This window comes from Tyto alba, unplaced genomic scaffold (assembly GCF_018691265.1).
Source record: "Tyto alba isolate M040663 unplaced genomic scaffold, T.alba_DEE_v4.0 Super-Scaffold_16, whole genome shotgun sequence".
Classification (NCBI taxonomy): domain Eukaryota; kingdom Metazoa; phylum Chordata; class Aves; order Strigiformes; family Tytonidae; genus Tyto; species Tyto alba.
In genome coordinates, this window is record NW_024881278.1 from 7210863 (window position 1) to 7232188 (window position 21326).

The window sequence follows — 21326 nt, forward strand, 5'->3', positions numbered from 1 at the left end:
AGTGTATTGTAGTGTTGGGAAAAAAAAAAAAAGGCACAGAACAAGGTCTTCTGGGCAAATGAATTCAAAATATATGTATTTTTTCATTTCAAGTGTGAGTTTAAGATGGCACTGACTTGTTCAGTCATGCTTCTGACAGAAGGGCACTGAATTTCTGACTGTGTAACATGTAACAACTTTCTCACACCGGGCCTTGGGGTTCCTGTTGCCCGGCAGCAACGCTGGGCCGCAGGCAGCGGCTGCCAAGCCTGGGGCAGCCGGACGAGGCTTCACGAGTGCGACGGTGCCACAAGGTCTCCTGAGGCGCCAATGGTGGGAGGGAGGCAGCAGCCCTGCTGCCACTGTCATCTCCCTCACTCTGGGCCACCGTTTGGGCTGGTGTCCTCCCAAATTTTTGTTTGAGCTGGCTCTGAAGCCGCCTCATACCAAGGGGCCGCCGCGGAGCTTTTTCTGCCACTTTTTTACCTCAGACTTCCCGGCAGGGCCCTGCTGAAGGCACCGACGCCACCGCGTTCGGGCGCTCTGCGCCGCCTGACCCTCCGTGGGGGGGTGTGTGGTGTGTGTCCGCCCGCCCGCCAGGGGGAGCAAGGACTCCCTCGCGCGGCGGTATCGAAACTTTGGCTCCGAAAGCCAATCCGCTTCGAGTTTACTGCGCGACAGCCCGCCCCCCCGCCTCCTCCGAGAGCCAACCGCGTGGCGGCTGCCAGTGGGGGTCCCCTCTTCCTGCCCACCGGCGCCATGGCCGCCGCCACGAGCTGTCGCCGCGTCGCCTTCGGCTGTTTGGCCGTTGGCGGCGGGGCTGCGGCGCGATGGCGGCGGCTGCTGTTGCCGCCTGACGGCTGCGCGCTGCGGTTGGCGCCCGGGCCCTGCCGGCCCGTGACGGTGGAGCTGGGGGGCAGGTGAGGGGCTCGCCGCGCCCTGAGGGAGGGGAGGAGGGAGAGAAGGAGCCGGCGGGCGGTGTGCCGGGTGGCCCCCACCCCCTCAGCCTGCGCAGAGCGGCTCTCGGTACCGGCTGCGGGCAGGGGCCCGGCGGAACCAACCCCCCCTCATTTCTCCCCGGCCGTGGGGTCAGTGGAGAGAGCTGTCTGGGGTGGTGGGTTAAACAAACGTGAGGAGAAATTGCCGCCGGCGTTCCCGCGTGCCGTTCCTCGTTCGCAGTGGATGAAGAGCAGGTGTACTGCCTTCGCTTTCCCTTAGGGAAGAGCAAATATGCTGCGGCTGTGGTGGGGAAAAGTGTTTCGGGGCTGTGCAAGCAGTTCCCCGCCTTTTGTGAGGGTACAGGGTGTGTGTGGTTGCGTTTTCTAGTGGCGAGACTAAAAGCCACGCTGAACGGGTGGGTGATTCATCTTCCAGTGTCAGTAAAGCATTTTGCCTAACTTTATGTGACACGGATGTGGTATCAAGCCTTGACTTCAAGGCAAAAGAAGCAGGACGTACGAGGGAAGCTCACATTAGAGTTAAAGGGAGTTGTTTGCTTTTTGCCAAAGAGTTTCAATTTCCACATCTAAAGGGGATTTTTATGTCTAATAATGAAGCGTAACTTTCAGTACAGTTGGTGCTGCAAATGAATCCAGAAGTTACTGGAAAAGTTGTATTCACTACAAGTAACAAATTATTTCTTTCCAATAGAAAGATGGAACTGTCTTCTGGAAAACTTGCCAGGTTTGCTGATGGATCTGCTGTTGTTCAGGTAACAAAATGAGGAAAAAAAAAAAAAAAAAGTTAAAATTTGTGCCACGTGAAAATGTTTGGATCTGAGCAGTCATTGTTAGGACATCAGAGCCTATTAAAATCATGCAGAGACTGAAATGGCAATTTAATCCCTAAAGACTGTACAGATTTGTTTTGTAGAAAAAAATCTTGTTTGAAAATGAAAAACATTGGTATGAAGCATTGGATTTATGTGCTTGTTTTCTGCAAAGACTATTAGTTTGTGCATAAGTTTAGGACTTCAGAAAATATTCTGATTGCAGGTAATATTATTTTTTTTCTTAATCCAGCTAGGTGACACAGCAGTAATGGTCACAGCAGTCAGTAAAACTAAGCCTTCTGCATCTCAGTTTATGCCATTAGTGGTAAGTACTAATGACAAAATTAGTTTTGTGATAATCAGTGGTAGCTTAGCAGTAGTAATCAGTACATAGTGGGGTTCAAGATGCTGGGGGGGGGAGTGAGGAACACAAATAGCAGACTACAGACCCTGGACTTCAGAAGAGCAGTACATGATCAGATGACAACCTGTGGATGAGGGGTGAGCGCTGGATGTTGTCTGCCTTGACTTTAGCAAGGCCTTCCACAAAAGCCTGGTGAACTTTGTCTACCACAACACCCAAGTTCAGACATTATATTTTAGGTGGATGGAAAACCAGTTGGATTATGAGGCTCAAAGGGCTGTGATGTTAAGGGTTAATGATACATGTTCTACCTTCAGGCAGAATAATAGTGAGTTGCTCAGGGGTCTGTCCTGGAACACATCCTGTTCCATACTTGTATCGGTGACCTGGAATTTCTGCTTATCAAGTTTGCAGATGACACCAAACTGAGGGGGTGCAGATGGTTTCCTCAGAAGCAGGGCTGCTATGTGGAGGAATGGGCTGACAGGAATCTTACAAAATTCTATAATGACAAACTCAGAGCCCTGAACTTGGTGTGTGCTAGTGTCCTGCAACAGTTCAGGCTGGGGACTGCCTGGCTGGGCAGTCCACCTCGGATATGGAGTGGGAAGGGTCCATTTGAACATTAAGACACAGCCTTGAATAATGTCATCTGAATTCAGAGTTGATCTTACTCTGAGCAAGGGATTGGATTATGTACCTTCTGTGGTATTTCTTCTAACTGGAATTATTCTGTGGCTCTGGAATAAGTAATCTGATGTCTTCAGGAATTTGTGTTTTGTTTTTAAAAGGTTGACTACCGTCAGAAAGCTGCTGCAGCAGGAAGAATTCCTACAAACTATCTAAGAAGAGAACTGGGTTCCACTGATAAAGAAATTCTTACAAGCAGAGTAATAGGTAGGCTGAAACATTTTGTTTACAATGTATTTTAAATGTTTTGTAATATCCTCATGAATGTTTGAAAATATAGTAATTTATAACTGCTGTTTGCAGTGTTGATTGTTTCTGCAGTAATGTCAGAAGAAAATGAAACTTGGTAGTTTCTTGTTTATCGGTACTGATTTTAAAAACAGTATATCAACTGCAGCTGTGTGCATACTCCTTTATAGATAAGCCTGGATCTTGAGAAATCTTGTTGTCACCTTTGTTGATATTATTGTATCTAAGATCTCATCTGAACTACAGAGATGTTACCTCTGCAGTCACACCTCTCTCTGGAGAGGTGGAAGAGACAACCAAGCTAAACTCTGAAATGCAAAGAGGCAGACTTATTGATTGGTATTTACTCATTCACTCCCTCTTGATCCTGCTTGAAAACTAACCTCCATCATTGTTATGACCATTCATGTATAAGATAATACCTTGAAATTCAGCATTTATCTAAAAACTGATGTCAAATACATCAGCATCTTAAGACAGCAATTAAAAGAATTAGGAGAGGGAACAGCCTGTTAAGGCATAGGCTGTTACACAGAGTCCTAGACAGTTCAGAATGAAATAAAATTAATAGGAAACCTGTATGTTGAACATGTCCCTGCTCATTGCAGGGGAGTTGGACTAGATGACCTTTAAAAGGCCCCTTACAACCCAAACCATTCTATGATTTTATGCATCGTGGAAATAATGCCATATTTTGAACATACATGCTTTTGTTGTTTTTCTTTGTTTGAGGACTATGTCCCTTCGTTGCAGATATTTCTGGTGAAATACTGTGTAATAGATTATTTATATCCTAAAGCACAGAAGACTTTTTCAGTGTTTTTACCTTGTTACCTGACAGTGGCTATGCTTACCCAAATATTTCTTGTTTTACCGAGTGCTATTAAAATTTTAGAGTTGATTATATGTGATGCTAAACTTCATTCTGGGTGCTCTGCCTTTTTTCTTTTTTGTTTGTTTGGGTCTTTCATTTAAACCATTTTGTCAGTTTTTTGTGGGGAGAGACAAGACAAAATGAATACCAACTACTGAAAACCAAATACTGCTTAGACTGTGAATATTTCTTTTGCAGATCGGTCAATCAGACCACTCTTTCCAGTAGGCTACTTTTATGACACACAGGTAGGTCATGCTCACTGTTCTTAACTATAGCAACCTTCAGAATGGAAAACTGGTGTATGTCCAATCAAAATTTCACATGATATATGCACAGTTTTAAGAAAAGCAGTTTTCATTAGTGTCCAGGAGGGGTTTACACTTTGAAAAACAGTCAAATAGTGTAATGCTGCTTTTTTCATTTGTTACCTCCTTGTCTTAAGTTACTTTTATTACATGCTAGTTTCCAAATTTTATTGTAGAGGTACTGGAACAAAATTCAAATATCCTCTATATAACAGGAAAGAACGGCTAATTATATGATATGATACAATATTATACATTAGTGGTTTTTTTGTGAGCTTTCTAGTTTAAATACCTGAACAAATTCATTTGCAGTGTAGGCTTGTATAAATGTGGAATGTTTTGTTTTACTGTCCTTAGCTTTGTATTTACAGCTAATAAATATGCATAGGTCAAAATCATTCATTGTCTTTTATCTTATGCCAGATCCTTTGTAATCTTTTAGCAGTAGACGGTGTCAATGATCCTGATGTTCTGGCAATTAATGGAGGTGAGAGGATTGTTAAAAATTGCTGCTTATGTGTGATTTAATGTGATTCATTTTTCTAATACAGGATTTTATCTCTTGATTATAGCTTCTGCGGCACTTGCATTATCTGATATCCCATGGAACGGTCCTATTGGTAAGTAAACCGTTTGCAAAGTTGGATGATTTGAACATGATGGAAGACTAGACCACAGTTCATGTTTTCTTTTTTTTAACAAGAATCTGAATCTCAAGTCCACTATCTCTTGTTTCAAGTATTGAAAATAATTCTATAATGGATAGGAATATTGCAGTTGAAAGCATTTTTTTTTTCTTGGACTAAATATACTCCTAGAAGGATTTATAATCCAGATGTAATGTAGCATAGAGACCAATAGCCTAATTTTTTCTTTAGAGAAACTTGTCTTGGAAAGCATTGTTTAGAAAATAGCTGGATGAGAATACTTTTTCTCCAGGAACTCAGGAAGAGCTTTAATTCATTGTGAATTTTTGGGGGGAAGAGAAATGACCTAGCCAAGAACAAGTATTTAGCTGTATTTTCCTTTCACCTGTCTTTTTACTTGAAAACATGTGCTCAAATGACTAAAATAAACCCAGTAGACTTACAGCATTTTGTATAATGCTACTTGGCATTATATGCCCTACCCTGTAATACTGCCGCAGAAAAATTCAAGAATAGATGATTTTGCCATACAGGTTTGTTCTTAATATATAGCTAACATGGTAAAATTTTAAAATTCATAGCTTTAATTATTGTTTTAGAGGTATAATTTTCAAAGTGATGCCTTAAACTTCTTTATTATAATAATAATAATTTTCTGGAGTTTCTTTGTAGGTGCAGTAAGGGTAGGACTGGTTGATGGAGAAACTATTATCAATCCAACCCGAAAACAGATGTCTTCTAGTGCTTTAAATTTAGTTGTTGCTGGAGCTCTGCAAAATCAAGTTGGTAAGTAGGTTAATTATCAGTTAAGCGTTTGAAAATCAAGAAGGTGTCTCTTTGCAGATATTTTCCTAATCTTTGAAACTTGTGTTTTTATACAATAGTAGGAATAAACAGTGATAGGTTAGGTAGCTTTTGGTTAGGTAAAATCCATTATACTTACGCAGCTTAATGTTAATCTGTATTTCCTCAGTTGAGTTAGATTGCTATTAACAATAAAATAGTCATTTACTTAATTCTTAACTTTCCTTTAATAGTTATGTTGGAAGCAACTGCTGAGAATATATTGCAACAAGACTTCTGTCATGCCATCAAAGTAGGGGTGAAGCATACCCAGCAAATAATTCAGGGAATTCAGCAACTAGTGAAAGAACGGGGTGTTGTCAAGAGAACTGTTCAGAAGTTATTTGTTGCACCTGAAGAGATTGTGGAATGTGCAAAGAAGTAAGTTCAGAACCACTAATTTTGATGTAAATTCTTTAAGTGACTCAAAATGGTTATTTAACCATTATTTAATTTGAGACAGTCTGGGATTTTTGTTTAACAAAATAGCGCGTTTTGAATGTTCAGAATTACTTGCTGTGTTTTCCATAGAAACTTAGAAATATGGTCTTCAGCTGTCCTGTTTTATACTCGCTAGGAGGGACATGGCAAAACAAATGCCCTGAAAAACTCAGTTAAAGTATTGTAAGTTAGTATACCATTCCTGTGGAACAGTGACAAGGAGTTAAGATGTTGCTGTGTATGAGCTTTGCTGTGGAAGTGATAGCTAATTTCAGAGAGGTGGCAGGAGAGAAGGCAGAAGGGACAGCTGGAGTAAGTGATGCTTGTAAAAGTCAGTCTGATGCTTTCATACTGCTAGTGAAAACAAACATTTAGTCCTCCAAATAAACTAATTATATAAGTGTGTTTTAAACTGTGTTTTCAAAAATTCTTTCTTTTCTTCCAAAAGACTTGCCTTTAACAAGATTTATGCAGTGTTCACAGATTCTAGCCATGATAAAGTAAGTAATCTATTCAAGTATAATGTAATTAGTTTTGTAATTAATATAATAAACTGTAGTAAAATTTAGTTTCTTTAATATTAATAAAACCTCTTCTCCTCTGCGTATATTTGCAATAGTAACAATAAATTGTTCTGTAAATTCTTATCTACCAAAGTATTTGTTTGCAGTATGTTATTGATCTTTGAATTTGTGTGACAATCCTACTCCTTGAGTTTTACAGAATTTTAAAACAAACAAAAACTCAGCAACCCAAATCTCTTTTGTTATTCTGCCCTGTAGAGTTAACTGGTTGCAAATCCTGTGTTCTAGATTTCTAGAGATGAAGCAATTAACAAAATAAGGCTTGAAACAGAGGAACAGCTGAAAGGTATTATTTTCTGTTTTCTTAATGTTTAGAGAATGTTTAAATGGAGCTAGCACTACTTAGTTACTGTGTACTATTTGGCTAAGCTAGCTTAGTAAAAATTCTATAAAATTAATTTTGCAACTTCAAATGCAGTTTCTTTTTTCTACTCAGAAAAATTTCCAGAGTCTGAGCCTTACGAAATCATGGAATCTTTCAATGTGGTTTCAAAGGATATTTTTAGAAATATTGTTTTAAATGAATATAGACGGTAAGTATATCAAACTCCTAGTGAATAATATTGCTATCAACTTTTTATCCAAGACTATAATTTAATTGATCTCAAAATTTCTGCTTCTAATTTCAGGTGTGATGGGAGAGACTTGACTTCCCTCAGAGATATTAAATGTGAAGTGAACATGTTTAAAATGCTTCACGGATCAGCCTTATTTCAGAGAGGTCAAACACAGGTATTATCTTTAAACATCAGAAATTATAAATCAATTTATCAAAAGCTGAAAGACTTCTATCTTCCATTTAAATTAAAATTTTCTTTCACATTCAAATAGTAATAAGTAGAAAACAGTTTAGGTTTAATTAAAATATATCTGAGTCCATTAAGACAGGCAAAGCTTGGCTCCTTACTACATGAACAGTACAGATGTTAGGATAAAATTCTGAGCATGTGTGCTCAGAGTCTGGTAAAGATTGCTGTGTCTTCAGACTTTCTGAAGAATGTCTAGTAACCAAAGGTAGATGCTGTAAGGTTTCTCCTTGTTTGGTTCAGGATGGCAGGTTTGGAGTATTTTTGGTTGATTGGGTTTTGTCTTGCAATGAGGTGGTTTGAGAAGAAAGCTTTACAATTCAGGATGGCTTAAAGTAAAATTGGTTGTTATTAAGTCCAAAATCATATCTTTTTCATCCATCTGTGTAGACTTATGTTAAAGATATTTATTGAAACAAAAGGTTTTCATGTAAAATATAATCCTGTTCATTTGTAGAAAAATGGATGATGTAATGGGTCATTGGTATGTAGGGCAGCACTAAATTTTGTGTGTCATGAGAAATCTTTTAAAAGGAACTTCATATGGAACCTGGACTAAATAAGGAAATTGTACAAAAATCACACTGAGATACTTTTTTTTCCTCTCTTTGCCAAAAGTGTCAGATGTTGGGTGGATTAAGATTGTACACAAGATTTGGTCTCCCACATTTTTATAGCTCATTTTTCTAGAAGACTGTCAGCCATTGATCTGACTTATTACAGGGTACATGGGTAGTTGCAAACAGTGATTTACTCCTCAGTGGTGTCCCCTCTTATCCCACTAAAAATAACACACACTGCAAGTCCATGTGACAAACAGGATTGCTTTCCTGTACAACACTGGCTGCATCTGGCCCTGGCTCTTAAATGAAGTAGCTTGGTTTCTTAGTGAACAAACTGGTTTGGATTCCTGTCAGGTTAAGAAGGATTCAATTAGTATTTTTAAATGTGATTGCTTGTAAGATTGTATAGTCTTTATAAATGTATGTGTTAAAGGGGGGAAAAAAGTTTGCAGAGGTGGTAGGTGATAGTATCATCCTTGTTGCTGAAATCGTTCTTTTTGATTCTTTATAACCAGTAAAAGTTGTGAAACACAGAAGTGTTGAAGAGCAGTTTATCTACCCTCTGTCTTTTTATTCTAGGTTCTCTGTACAGTTACATTTGACTCTATAGAATCAAGTGTAAAATCAGATGTTATTTCAACAGCAGTGAGGTATGAATATCTTTTGATGTTTTGTCAGTGGCAATAAAAGAGGGTGAGCACTTAAGCACATTTGATACAAGTTCCTTGAACTTCAATCTATATATTTATATATCAATTCATTAGGACTGAAAAACGTGTAAAATCAGACTTTGAAGTGGCCTATTTTCAAGAGATCTTGGCATCTGTTTTTTTTTTTTTTTTGGATGACTAAATCCATAAACATGCATTTGAAATTGGAGAGTATTACAAGTAACATACAGTCTGGTTGTGAGAGCAAGAAAATAGCAAACTACTCCTGAATCTGTAAAACTGTGCCCATATACCAAGTCTCTTTAAATAAAATGATTGTTGAAAGTTGATTCTCTCTTTGTTCCAAGCATTCATCATCATACTTGGAGCTTGATATATATTCTACTCAGTCTATTTCTCACAAGCCTTTAAGTTTTGCTTGATAGATTGGATGCATGTAGCCCGTGAAGTGCTGTTCTGTTTGTCAGGTTTGGTTCAAAGTGGGGAAAAAAACATTTTAAAAGCAGATAACCGGGGGGAGGGGTGTCCCCACAGCTGAATCAGCCTATCTAAATATTTTGTCTCAAAATAAAAATGTTCGGAGGGTGAAAAAATTTGTGATGGTCTTTAATGGAGTAAGGAAAATTTAACTTACGATGTAGCAAGTAAGTCCTTGTGCTGTTAACATTTTATTAATGACGGTTAACTTGTTGGGGAGGGGAAGCTCCTTGCCTTTAAAGCTGCAGTTCAGTGATCTCACCCCAGCAGTGCAGGTGCTTTCACATTTCAGTGTGGCACCTATGCTTTAGTTACAAAAATGGCTTAGAGGTGTTTGTCCATATTCTGTAATTTTGATATTCTTGGAAATTAGTTTGTGTTAAATAATGGGGTTTAATTAGCAGTCATTAGGTTGCTTCATGAATTAGAGATTGCCTTTGTATGAAACTACAGGCAAGTAGTGACTTGAAGCAACTTTATAGATTAGCTTTTTTGTGTTTATTGCTAAGCATCAAGTCTTGTACTTCAGTAATTTTTCTGAGCACAGATTTTTTTATTTAATTGAGACTTATTTTGTGGTTATAGATTGTCAATTTTCCTTCTGAGTGCTTATGTTTCTGTCTTTACTACAATACGTACAGTAAGATGTTGATGCTCTTGAAGTTTGAAATAGATTTTTTTTTCTTCCTTCAGACACACTGCAACCAGCATAGGGAACTGATAGGGCCTATTCTATTCTAAACAGCTAGGGAAACTGTTTTAATGATTAACACGAGGGGGTTTTTTTGTAGGCTATGCTGTTTAATTTGTTTACTATGTAGAAAACCTTAGGAAAAATGTGGGTGATCAGGGAATCTTTTGATTTGTTGGTTTTGTTGGGTCTGTTTGTAAGCATAACTGGATATATTCTTATGTATTACCTGTTGTATGTAAGATGTGCGGTAGCTCTTTTTTTGACATGGTGTTGTTTTTAATTAATAGTGGAATAAAAGATAGAAACTTCATGCTGCATTATGAGGTGAGTGTTTTACCGTGTCACAGCTTTCTACATGATTCACAGAAGGGCTTCATGTCTTGCTTTTAAAGGTGAAATTGATCACTTTCAATGATATAAATTATCTCTAGATTTGATAAAAAAATATTAATTCTAATAAATATGTGAATCTATGCTGCAATTTATGAACAAAAGTGCTGTTTTCCTAAAAAGCACTAGATAATTTGTGAATTACTATTGCATACAGCCTTTTTAAGATATTAACATTAGGTTAGCTCCTTAAGAATGGGCTATTACTGAAAGCAGGATGAACCTGTTCTATTATTTTTAGGAAGCTCTATTAATATGTTCAGCTGACATATTATACCAATAGTAAATAAGTGCTTTTACATCTTGGATCTTGCTCAGCCTTTGGAACTTGCCCAAAGTATTTCATACAGGCAACAGGCATATCTTGTTCCATTATCTGTATGACAGAAACAGGACTTCTGATACGTTGTTTGACAAGTTTAATTGGACTAAGTTTGTTGTGTTGTTTTTCAACTACCTTCCAACTGCTTTTGTTCTGTGGAAGTAAGACATTTACTAAACACTTCCTAAACTGGTCCCAGTTTGCAAACTATGTGAATATAGAAGTCATGTGGTAGTTTGGTTTGGTGTTTTGGTTTGTTTTTTTTTTTTTAAATTTGTTTTTACCTTGAGGTGCACCAGAACTTCAAAGATTTTTTTTTTTAAGTGTATGTTTTAAAATGTAGAAAAAATATAAGTTATTTTTCTATACACAAATCTTTTTTTTACTTCATAGTTTCCTCCTTATGCAACTAATGAGATTGGCAAAGTTACTGGTATGAACAGGAGAGAACTTGGACATGGTAAGTTCAGACTACAGAAGACCTATGCTGTAAGTTTTCACATTTTGTCTGATTACATTTATTTATGGATCGCTTGATGGTTTTTTTAAACAGGTGCACTGGCAGAAAGAGCCTTGAAACCAATCATTCCACAGGATTTCCCATTCACGATACGAGTTACTTCTGAAGTCTTAGAGTCAAATGGTATTATGATTCTCTTACTTTTAACCAAGTGCTAGGGACTAAATGACATTCTTAAAAAAGCTCAGGTTTGATGAACTTGAGTTGTAGGCATTTTAGGTGATAGATTTAATTTTTATCCTTCTTAATCTTGATAGCTCTATTACCTGAAATACTTTTAAATAAAAAGGTTGTCGATGGTCATGAACAACAGACCTTCCTTTCAATTTGTGTAATGGCACAGTATCAGTATGAGATGTAACCATAAATTGTGAGTTTAATAAAATGGTATTCGGGGGCATTTTTATACTGAGAATAAGTCAGCATATATTGGGACCCATTCAGCAGTGTTTAATCACAGCTGGTACCCTCACTGACTTGGAGGTAACTTCCCCTGGCTGTCTGTATTTGTTCTTTCCCATCTCCCCAGTTTGGAGGAAAGCTATCTATTTCACCTGTCTGCATATGCCCCTGCATGGCAAGAAGCTCCCTGGGGTCCACCTCCTATTTCCTAGCACTGTAGTGAGATTAGGTGGCTAGGAGAGTGGGTTAGTGGAGAGAGGGAAGGGGTTGTGTTTTCAGATTCCTGCAAAATCCACAGATTTCTTGTCTAGAATAGTTAATGCTAATCATGCTTGTTGAGATTTTTTTGGTATCGGTATCATGGAAGATTCGAACTGTATTACCCATTTCTTGTTAAAAATACTTCTGCTACAGAAAACTTGTAACTGCAGTTACTTATTGTCATATGTGTGTTGCTGCACAGTATTTTCTAACTAGCAGCAAGGTAAGTTTCAAATTGTCATTGAAGAATATCACTAGCAAGTTTTGTTTCAGATACTTCTGACCAGCGTTTAATACTTTTTTCCCCCCTCCATATTCAAACTCTGTAGGATCCTCTTCAATGGCTTCTGCATGTGGTGGAAGTTTGGCATTAATGGATGCAGGTACAAAATATGGCACTTAAAACAATAAGCTACATATGATAATGTGTTAAGGATTTGGAAATGACCAAAGGTTACAAAAATGTATTTTTAACTACCACTCTTAGGTGTTCCAGTATCAAGTGCAGTGGCAGGTGTAGCAATAGGTCTCATTACCAAATGCAATCTGGAAAAAGGAGATATTGAGGACTATCGTTTGCTGACAGACATCCTGGTGAGTTTTTCTAGAATTGTTTTTAGTGCTGCTTAATTCTGTAAAATATCCTCTGACCTTCTTCTGTACAGTTTTACTTGGTTAATTTTGGAACATGCATTACTGGAAATAGTCAGATTAGTTTTTTCTTCTCTGTTTTGTCTCCCAAATTCTTCCCTTAATTCAAAAATCTTTGAAATGTTCAGTCATGTTTCTTACTTTCTTGTAATTACTCAGTTATTTCTTTTAAGCTCTGATATGCTCTCTCCAGTGAATGTTGTCTTTTCTCTATTACTTTGTGGCTTATCGAAACACAGAATGTACTTTTAGTATAACGAGACTTTACACAAGGATAAAGTTACTCCAATTTGCTTTTTTCTCTGTCTATGCTGGTAGGGAATTGAAGATTACTATGGTGATATGGATTTCAAGATGGCAGGTACTAATAAAGGAATAACTGCCTTGCAGGTATTGTAACATTAAATCTTCCTCAAATGGAACTTTGAGAATGTCTCTAAAAATGCTTTCCTTGCATATTGATGTAACTTAACTCTCTTCATATTAGGTTGATCTAAAACTGCCAGGAATACCAATAAAAATTGTAATGGAAGCTATTCAGCAAGGTACAGGTAGGTCTGTATTTGTATTGGCACCCATTTTATGATATTAAATGATAAATTGTATTAAAATCTAAGTTTTATGAAACTAAATAATACTCTTTTTTTTTTGTTGTTCTCACTGTGGAAAAAAGCTGCTGTCTTCAAAAAACTGGTTTGGTTTGGGTGGTGTCTGTTATACTTCAATATAGACACTTCATACAAAATAAATAGCTTTTTGTGTCAGAATAGAATTCAGTCTCCCAAAAGCCAGGCCCTTCCCACCACACTTAAGTTTCATATTATTGTCCATCGTGACAGTGAAACTGTCTGCTACTCTTGGAGGCTATTTTTAATAAAAAGAGAACAAAATACTATTCCCTGCAAATGGTGTGATACTTACCAGTTTAGTACAATGGGTGACTTGTTTTGGAAAATGCAATGAAGTTAGTGGCATAGTAAACTGGGACGGGGGGATGGAAACTTACACAAAAGAGCAACATGGGGGTAAATGAAGTATTTACACACAATATTTTGGATTTGACTGATAGAAGTGCAATAATACTAAGTCATGTCAGTTTATAGAAGTTTTGTCATTCTGTATTCAAACCATATGTGGCGAGTTGGGGGAGAAAAAGGTTTGATCTCTGTTGTGCAATGAATCAGTAGAAAGGGCTGTTAAAAATATGCTCCAAGCTAACTTTAAAGTAATTTCAGACCAATTTTTAAATGTCTCATGAGCAGCAAGTTCTTAGAACTTAAGTAAAGTCGGTATCATTTCAAGGACTTCATGGTTAAGATCTAGCAGCTTGATACCCTACGAGTAACAGAGGGTAGTAAAGGCTGAAGCTCAGCTTTTGCACACTGAAACTGGATTACTTTTGATGAAAGTTGAGAGAGGGAGGAGGCATCTGTTGCTAGTTAAATATGTAAAGTGTTACCATAACACCAAAATGGCTTTGGACTAATACACAAATATCCTATTACATGACTTTTTAAAAATCCAACAGAATAATGTTATAAGAAGAAGAGCAAACTATTTCTCATTTACCATAAATTCAGCCATATTCACTATTGAAATCTGCTGTCTGTATTCTGATGCGTATAGCTAAAATACTCGAGTCATATGAAAAACTGAAGCTACAAGTTTTAATGACTTAACTAGTTGTAAGAAAAAATGTTCTCACTTGATTATAACAGCAAGATTTTAGTAAGAAAACCTTAGTAAAATGTAAGAACTAGTAATTCCTGTTCAATGGTGTATCACTTCAAGCAGCTCAGCTAAATTTCCAGGCCAGTGTATCATAACTAGTCAAAACTACACCCTGTTGCTCTTATCAGCACTCTGATTTATTTAAATAATACACTGAAACAGAACTGTATGTGATGTTCTAGGCTGCATAAAATCAATACAGGTGCTGAAGGCATAGGTTTTGTGTACGCAGAGCAGAATGCTGTGCTGCAACAAACATGCACTACCTGAAATGTTACCGTAATAAATTCTCAAGTTAAGCAGGAGGCAGATTTTATGAATGGATGTTTATCAACTTTATAACAAAAATTGCATAAGTTTATTTTAATCTCATACAAAACTTTTTATTTTTCCTTCTTCCTTCTTTCCCTCCCCTAATTCCCACAGCTGCAAAGAGGGAGATTTTGCAAATTATGAACCAAACGCTGGCAAAACCCAGACCTAACAGAAAAGAAAGTGGACCAGTTGTAGGTAATGTTAGTTGTCTGTTCATAAGAATTCATATATCTTACAGTTATCTTCTTAACAATAAGCTGCTGCTTAAAACAGTGTTTTAAAATGAATGTTTGTTTCTGCCCCTGCCTGTTGGGGTTGCTTTTGCTTTGGGTTTTTTGAGTCAAGTTTTTGGGTTTTATTGCCATCTGAGGTAGTGCTGTACTATTTCACTGTATACCAGAAAACAGAATTAAACTGAAGTAATGTGGAACTCTCACAAAATCAGAATAGGTAAAGATGTTGGTATTGGTATGTCTTAAGGTAATTTACTCATCAAAGTATTTGTATTCTGTTTTCATTTGTTTCAGTTTTTATATGTAATTACATCAATGTTTAGCAAATAATACTAATAGCCATAGAAGATTAAAATCTAAATGAATGTGACTTATCTTCTGTGATAGCTTTCAAGATTATTATAGTCAGCATTTCAGAGTATTTTCAAATGTTCTTTCAGAAACTATCCATGTTCCATTATCAAAAAGATTAAGATTCGTTGGTCCTGGGGCCTATAATTTGAAAAAACTTCAAGCACAGACTGGTAAGACATTCTCGCTTCCTGTGATAATTTATCTTAATGTGTTATTAGCTTCTCTTCTCTACATGAATATTACTAGAGTGGAGTTTTAATTAGTGGATCTTGGTAGCACAGGTATTACTAGCACATCTATGGCTGAATCTTAATGCTATCTTGATGCCCTTTCAGAAGCTGCAAGTAGCTAAACTTCCCAAATTGTTCTATAGACCACCTCTGTAAAACTGGCATTTGTGCTTCAGCAGCAACAACCTAGTAAGTAGATGGGAAGAGCTATTAAGAGAAAAAAAGAGTACTTTTTCATTTGTGCTTTATGCTGCAGGCTGCAAAACAGTATTTGTCTCTGCTCTCAGACTCGTATGTTTAGCTGTTCCAACTCTCAGTACAAACCGAGTCTGTACTGTATCTTGATAGAGAGATGTATGTGTTTTGAAGAGCTAGGTGAAGCTCACTTCAGCTACACTTATTTGTGTAGATTCTCTCTGTAGAAGTGCTTGCAGTTTGTCTTGCAGCAGGAAATCCCAGAAGTTTGGTGCACATGTGATGATGTTTTTCAGGGTTTGCAGAAGAGGCAGTTGAAGGTTCATCTAGGGACAGTACTGCAGATAATGTTGAATGAAAGATGTGAAGTCAAACAAGTCTGATGATTAATATGCTGAAGTCTAGATCAGATCTATGCAGTTTCTCATCCCGTAAACTAAAGCCTTTTTTGCTGTGGTTAAAAGGGGACATTGAACTCTTTTCTACAGTGTTCATCAACTGTGAGGAGCTTGTACACACTGTTAACATGCTGGCACATGTTTGAAATCCAACTTGCTATGACATTGCAGGAGTGACCTGAACTGGGGTTTAAACTGGTAGTGAATACTGTGACAGAAGTTTCCTGATCTTGTTATATTTCTTGAAATAAATTAATTTTATTTGTTGACACACTGGTTTGTCCTGCCTGGCCTTCAGTACCGAATTCGAAGTTGATGCCTTTTTTGGTACCATTTCCTAAATAGGGCAGTTGATCCTTTGGTTGAGATAAATGCAGCTGACAGCTCATTTAGAATTGGGCCTATAGCTTGACGCTGTGGCTTCCCGCAGAAGTGAATGAATTGAGTTTATAATGCATTAAGTGTTTCTGAGAGGCTACACTCTTAAAAACCTTTGTTCAAACAATTCAAACCAGTGAAACTAGACACAGCTCACCTTTACCAACTGTCCAATGTGATGAAGGTAATATTTAACCAATAGACAGACTTTGGTAGCAGAGGTGAATTTCTGCTGTGTTATTAAATATATCATATTTCTTTTGCAAGTACTTTTTTGGAAGTGTAAAATCTTTCCTTTATTGCTTAATATAGTAACTTCACTTGTTCCCTACTTTTAGAAAGCTAAACGTTAAAAAGAGGCTGATGTCTGTAGAGTATCAAGTAGATGTTCTGCTTCAGCTGCTTTGAACTTAAAACTCGGTTAATGCTCTGGCTAGCTTGATTAGTGCTTTTCAGGGGACTGGGGTGGAGAAAAGGAGGAGAAACTCATAAATCCCCTTGGTGACAAGCCTATGTAGTCTGATGGCCAGAAAATTAGTCTAGAGGTGCAAAGAATTCTACCATGCAATCTTGCTATGTTCTGTCTCTGAAATGCTTTAATTTCCATCAACTATTAATGAAAGCCATAATTTCATTAAAAAGCTCTGTGAAATTCATTCATAGAAACTGAGATTGATTCATAAAAAACCAAATTACTTGAAGAATTTTTTCCTGTCAGAAGGATTGTAATAGTAATTTTGCAAATGTGAGCAGTCCTATATGGAACACAAGTTTGTCCAGGTATTTGGCAAGCATGCATGTAACATGGTTTCCATTCAGTTGCATGTAAATCTGTCCAGTGCCTAATCTGAAGAAGAATATTTGAAATTATTAGGACTCTGAGATCTTAGTCTGTGCAAAATCATTTTGCTGAATTTACTGAATGTAAATTTTCTGCTTGCTGAAACAGTGGCAATGTTCATCTAAATCCTCTTTCGTTAAATTCTGTTTCTAAGGTGTAACTGTAAGTCAGCTGGATGAAGAGACGTATTCTGTGTTTGCCCCCACACCTAGTGCTATGCATGAAGCAAGAGAATTTATCAGTGAAATCTGCAAAGATGATGTAAGGACAGACTTTTGTGGTTAGCTTCTCTGATTTGTTTTTGTGAATTTGTGTCTTACTGTTTTCTTTTTTTACCCCCCCCTACAGCAGGAAGTTAATTTGGAATTTGGTGCAATTTATACAGCCACAATAACTGAAATAAGGTATGAAAAGTGCTTTGGAGTTGAAGTAGAAATTAGTTTATTTACATAGCTATATTCCTGATACCTAAATATGATGTAAAATAATTGCTTTTTAAGGATGACAAACTGATGCTGGTGACATTGGCACCTGCATCATTCCTGATATTTTCTGATGAAAACAGTACTCTGTTTCTTAATAAGGCTGTTGATTTTTGCTGATTGTTTAGTTATTAGAATAAATTACAAACATTATAAATTATAAAACCTTTTTTCATCTTTGTATCTGAGAGAAATGGTAGGAATTTGCTTTTTACTTTTTCGCAAGACAAATATTGGATTGAAATTACACGCACTTGGATAGTAATTATTATTGAAATATACTGTCTTAAGTAATTTCCATCCACTTTCAATTAAGGAAAAATGAGTGGATGTGTTATGATTGATACAAAACTTTTAAAAAGGAGGAGTAAAATGTTGTTTATGAAAAGTTAACTTGTTTTGGGGTCAATATGCAGAGTAAAATGCATATAGCCTTTGATCAATGTATTTTGAAATAATCATGCTGTTTTCTGTTGCAGAGATTCTGGAGTGATGGTAAAATTGTATCCAAACATGACACCAGTGTTACTTCATAATTCACAACTTGATCAGAGAAAGGTATGACATGCTGAAACAAGTGTGAACTAGACACTTTATTTGTTTTTATTCAGTTCTCACTAAACATAGTCTACATTAGGTGTAACACATAGTTTTTCTAGAGTCCATTTTCATGTTAAGTGCTGTGTTAATTAGCAGCACTTTTTTGTTTAACCTCTGCTTGCCCTGCATTTAAAGCTGCACACAATTTAACTGTATGCCTGCTGCTGTCCTACTGTTGATGCTTTTTATACACATCACCAATACCTTTAGATCTGCAATACTTTTTTATGTAACATTTAGAAACCTGTTATTCATAATGTAGTGTTGAGCCACAATGATTGTCTGAAGTGCAACATGAAGAATCCCTAAAAGAAGGAACTTTTGTAGCTAACCTTACAAAATTAATCACTTTGAAATAATTTTCTCTGAAAAACACTGTTCTAGATCAAACACCCTAGTGCCCTGGGATTAGAAGTTGGACAAGAAATTCAGGTAATTTGTTTTTCTGTCTTTAAAACTGGAATACTAACAAAGTGCTGTTCATATTTTAGAATTTGAGTGAATTTTTTATTTTGTTTTTATGAAGAAAATATGTTGCCATATCAGATCTTCTTTCTGTACTGGTTAAAGGCCTGATCATTTCAAATTTAATTTTATTTAGTGTCATACTGTTGCTATCTAGGCACCACATTAATTTGTCAGAGCAACATAGGCTAAATGGTGCTTGTTGTTTATGGCTTTTCTAGCATCAAATTGAAAAACAAGCAAAGCACCACCTTTCAAGAAAAACGCTATTTCCAGCTCTGAGTTTGGTCAGTCTTAAAGTAGTTTGTTTTCTTAACAGGTTAAATACTTTGGACGTGATCCGACTGATGGTAGAATGAGGCTTTCACGTAAAATTCTACAGTCACCAGCAACAACTGTGCTTAAAACCCTGACTGACAAGAACAGCATTGTCTTGGGAGGTACTGTTCCACAGTCCTCTACTTCACCCCAGTGACAGGTAAGCCCATAGGAACAACTCTTAAGATGACTCAGTACTGTACTTTCTTTACAATTATTGTAAATAATTGTATCGGTGTGTTTTTCATATTGTACAGTTACCCTTCAGTGGTGTGCAAATATTGCTTGCCAGTTATGTTGCAGCATGGCATAAGTTTGTAACTGCCCTTTCAGGTGCTGCAAAAGAGCTTGATACTGTAAAATTGGTCCAAATGCCTTGGTAGTTTCAGGCAATCTGAACAGCCTACATTCTCCAAAACAAATTTATTTGTTAATCTGTGGCATCAGTGTAAGTCTTTCCTCTTCTCCACCTTGCCATTGTTTGTTTTCTTTTTTAAAGGGGGGGGAGGGCAGGAAAAAAAGCAGGGTAGTGGAAGAGAAGAAAAATACACTGCTTTCAAGAGAGTTTTGAGTGATTTGAGAGACTTCTCAGTCAATTAATGGAATGCCCAAAGCTCTTCCCTTGAACTAGTTTCCCAGCATGCATTTGACTGTCAATATACTTATGTCTAAACTTTTCCCCAAACTGCTGTGTACTACTTTTTTTTTCCTTAGGAAGCTAGTAGAACAGGAAGGTGTTTGATTGTAAAATCAAGAGCAGTTACACAATGAAATTGGCAAATGGAAATGCAATGCACCAATGATAACTTAAGGCAATCTTCTAGGAATGATTCACAACAATAGAAGAAAATAAAATTCACTGAAGAGTTTTGTGGGTTTTTTTTTTTTAAAGAAATGTTTTGGAATTTCATGTCTTGATATAATTAGTTGGTTATAGAGTATTTTCTCTCTTTCAGGGAAAAAAAGGTGCAAAAGTTAATGGAAATACAAGCGGCCTTTGCTAGAATCTGTAGATGTCTTCGCAAGAATCTGCAGGTGGATGGTAGTAAATCATATTTTTGAGACACTATTTATGCTTAAAGGTGATATAGAACTTCCAAGTCTTCAAATTGATTAAAAACTTCTAAAATAAAACCAGAAACGACCAATGCTCTCATCTAGTGTAGCAAGGGTGAGATGAGAATCTAAGAACATGGAATTGTACGGACTGAAGAGCAGATTACATGTCAGTGCTTAAGATTCTTCTTGCTATCATCTCAAAATAAAAATGTGAAGATGAGAAGTGAGTATTTAAGAATTATTTCCTGGCAGAAGGAATTATCTTGTATACCTGTTTGCGAGGCACACTTGGCTGAAGTTTTTACTGGCTTTTCAGTGTTCGAGATTGAAATGTTGTGCAGAACATAAAGAAATAGAAGTATCATCTACAACATGGTTGATGCCTTCTCAGAAAAATACATCAGTAAGTGTTCCAGGGTTCAGACTTGCTGAAATATCTAAGCAGAAGGGGGACAAAACAAAGAACCTGGCTGAAACATCATCATTTATTATCTGGGTTCGTTAACACCAAATTTTAAAATATATAACTAAAACTTAAAGATTAAAATAATTGTTTTGGAATAAACAATTGATGTGATAAATCTTCCCCCTAAAGCACCCTCATTAAGAGTGTCAGAATTCTTCCATTGATTATGTTCCATCTAGTGGATTCACTGGTCTTTTTTAGACTTCAAAGCATTTCCCAGGGGCTCACAAGAACTACTTGTTTTTCTACTGTGAGGCACAGACTTTGAAGATCAGAGGTGTCCCTTCTGATGTTCACCAATTTGTATGTAGACCTAATGAGAAAATCAACTTTATACCTGATGGCAAGTGGGCTCTGAACCTCCTGCAAGAAAAAACAAAGCACCGGGGAGAGAAGAAATGTGAATGTACAGTAAAAATTGCCTCTTCCTTTTTTTTTTTATATACTGAGTTAAAATATTAAAGAAGAAATAAATTACTGGCCTGCTTCTTTGTAGTTGTCTGTCTGTCTTCCATGATGTAAGATTGAAAAAGCTTTCCTTAGCAATCTTTTCCTCTTTGAGGACTGTATTCTGTTATTTCTTAGTAAGAATTCTGATGTCCTTGCTTACTATGTCTTAATTGACTGTTATCTTATTTATTACATATCCTAGATACTGTTAATGATATTAGGTAGGTCAGTGTTAAAGTCCCTGAACAGAAGATCAGAGGTTTTAATTTCTAGTAACTGCTCTCAGAACTTGACCTCCCCAATC

At 36.9% G+C, this 21326-nt stretch overlaps 1 protein-coding gene across 1 annotated transcript; it reads left to right on the plus strand.

The window, feature by feature from the left end:
- Window positions 1-699: 699 nt before the first annotated feature.
- PNPT1 (polyribonucleotide nucleotidyltransferase 1) lies at window positions 700-21049 on the plus strand. The gene is made up of 29 exons (XM_042789643.1): window positions 700-899; window positions 1630-1690; window positions 2001-2075; window positions 2906-3011; window positions 4126-4175; window positions 4659-4722; window positions 4808-4855; window positions 5555-5668; window positions 5920-6106; window positions 6615-6666; window positions 6979-7036; window positions 7187-7283; window positions 7380-7482; window positions 8699-8769; window positions 10249-10285; window positions 11067-11133; window positions 11227-11316; window positions 12186-12239; window positions 12344-12450; window positions 12826-12897; window positions 12995-13058; window positions 14665-14748; window positions 15227-15310; window positions 17337-17443; window positions 17531-17586; window positions 18144-18222; window positions 18649-18696; window positions 19049-19207; window positions 20004-21049. Exons 1-28 carry the CDS (start codon window positions 739-741, stop codon window positions 19202-19204), a joined length of 2352 nt encoding a protein of 783 aa, XP_042645577.1. The 5' UTR covers window positions 700-738; the 3' UTR covers window positions 19205-19207; window positions 20004-21049.
- The last annotated feature ends 277 nt before the right edge of the window (window positions 21050-21326 follow it).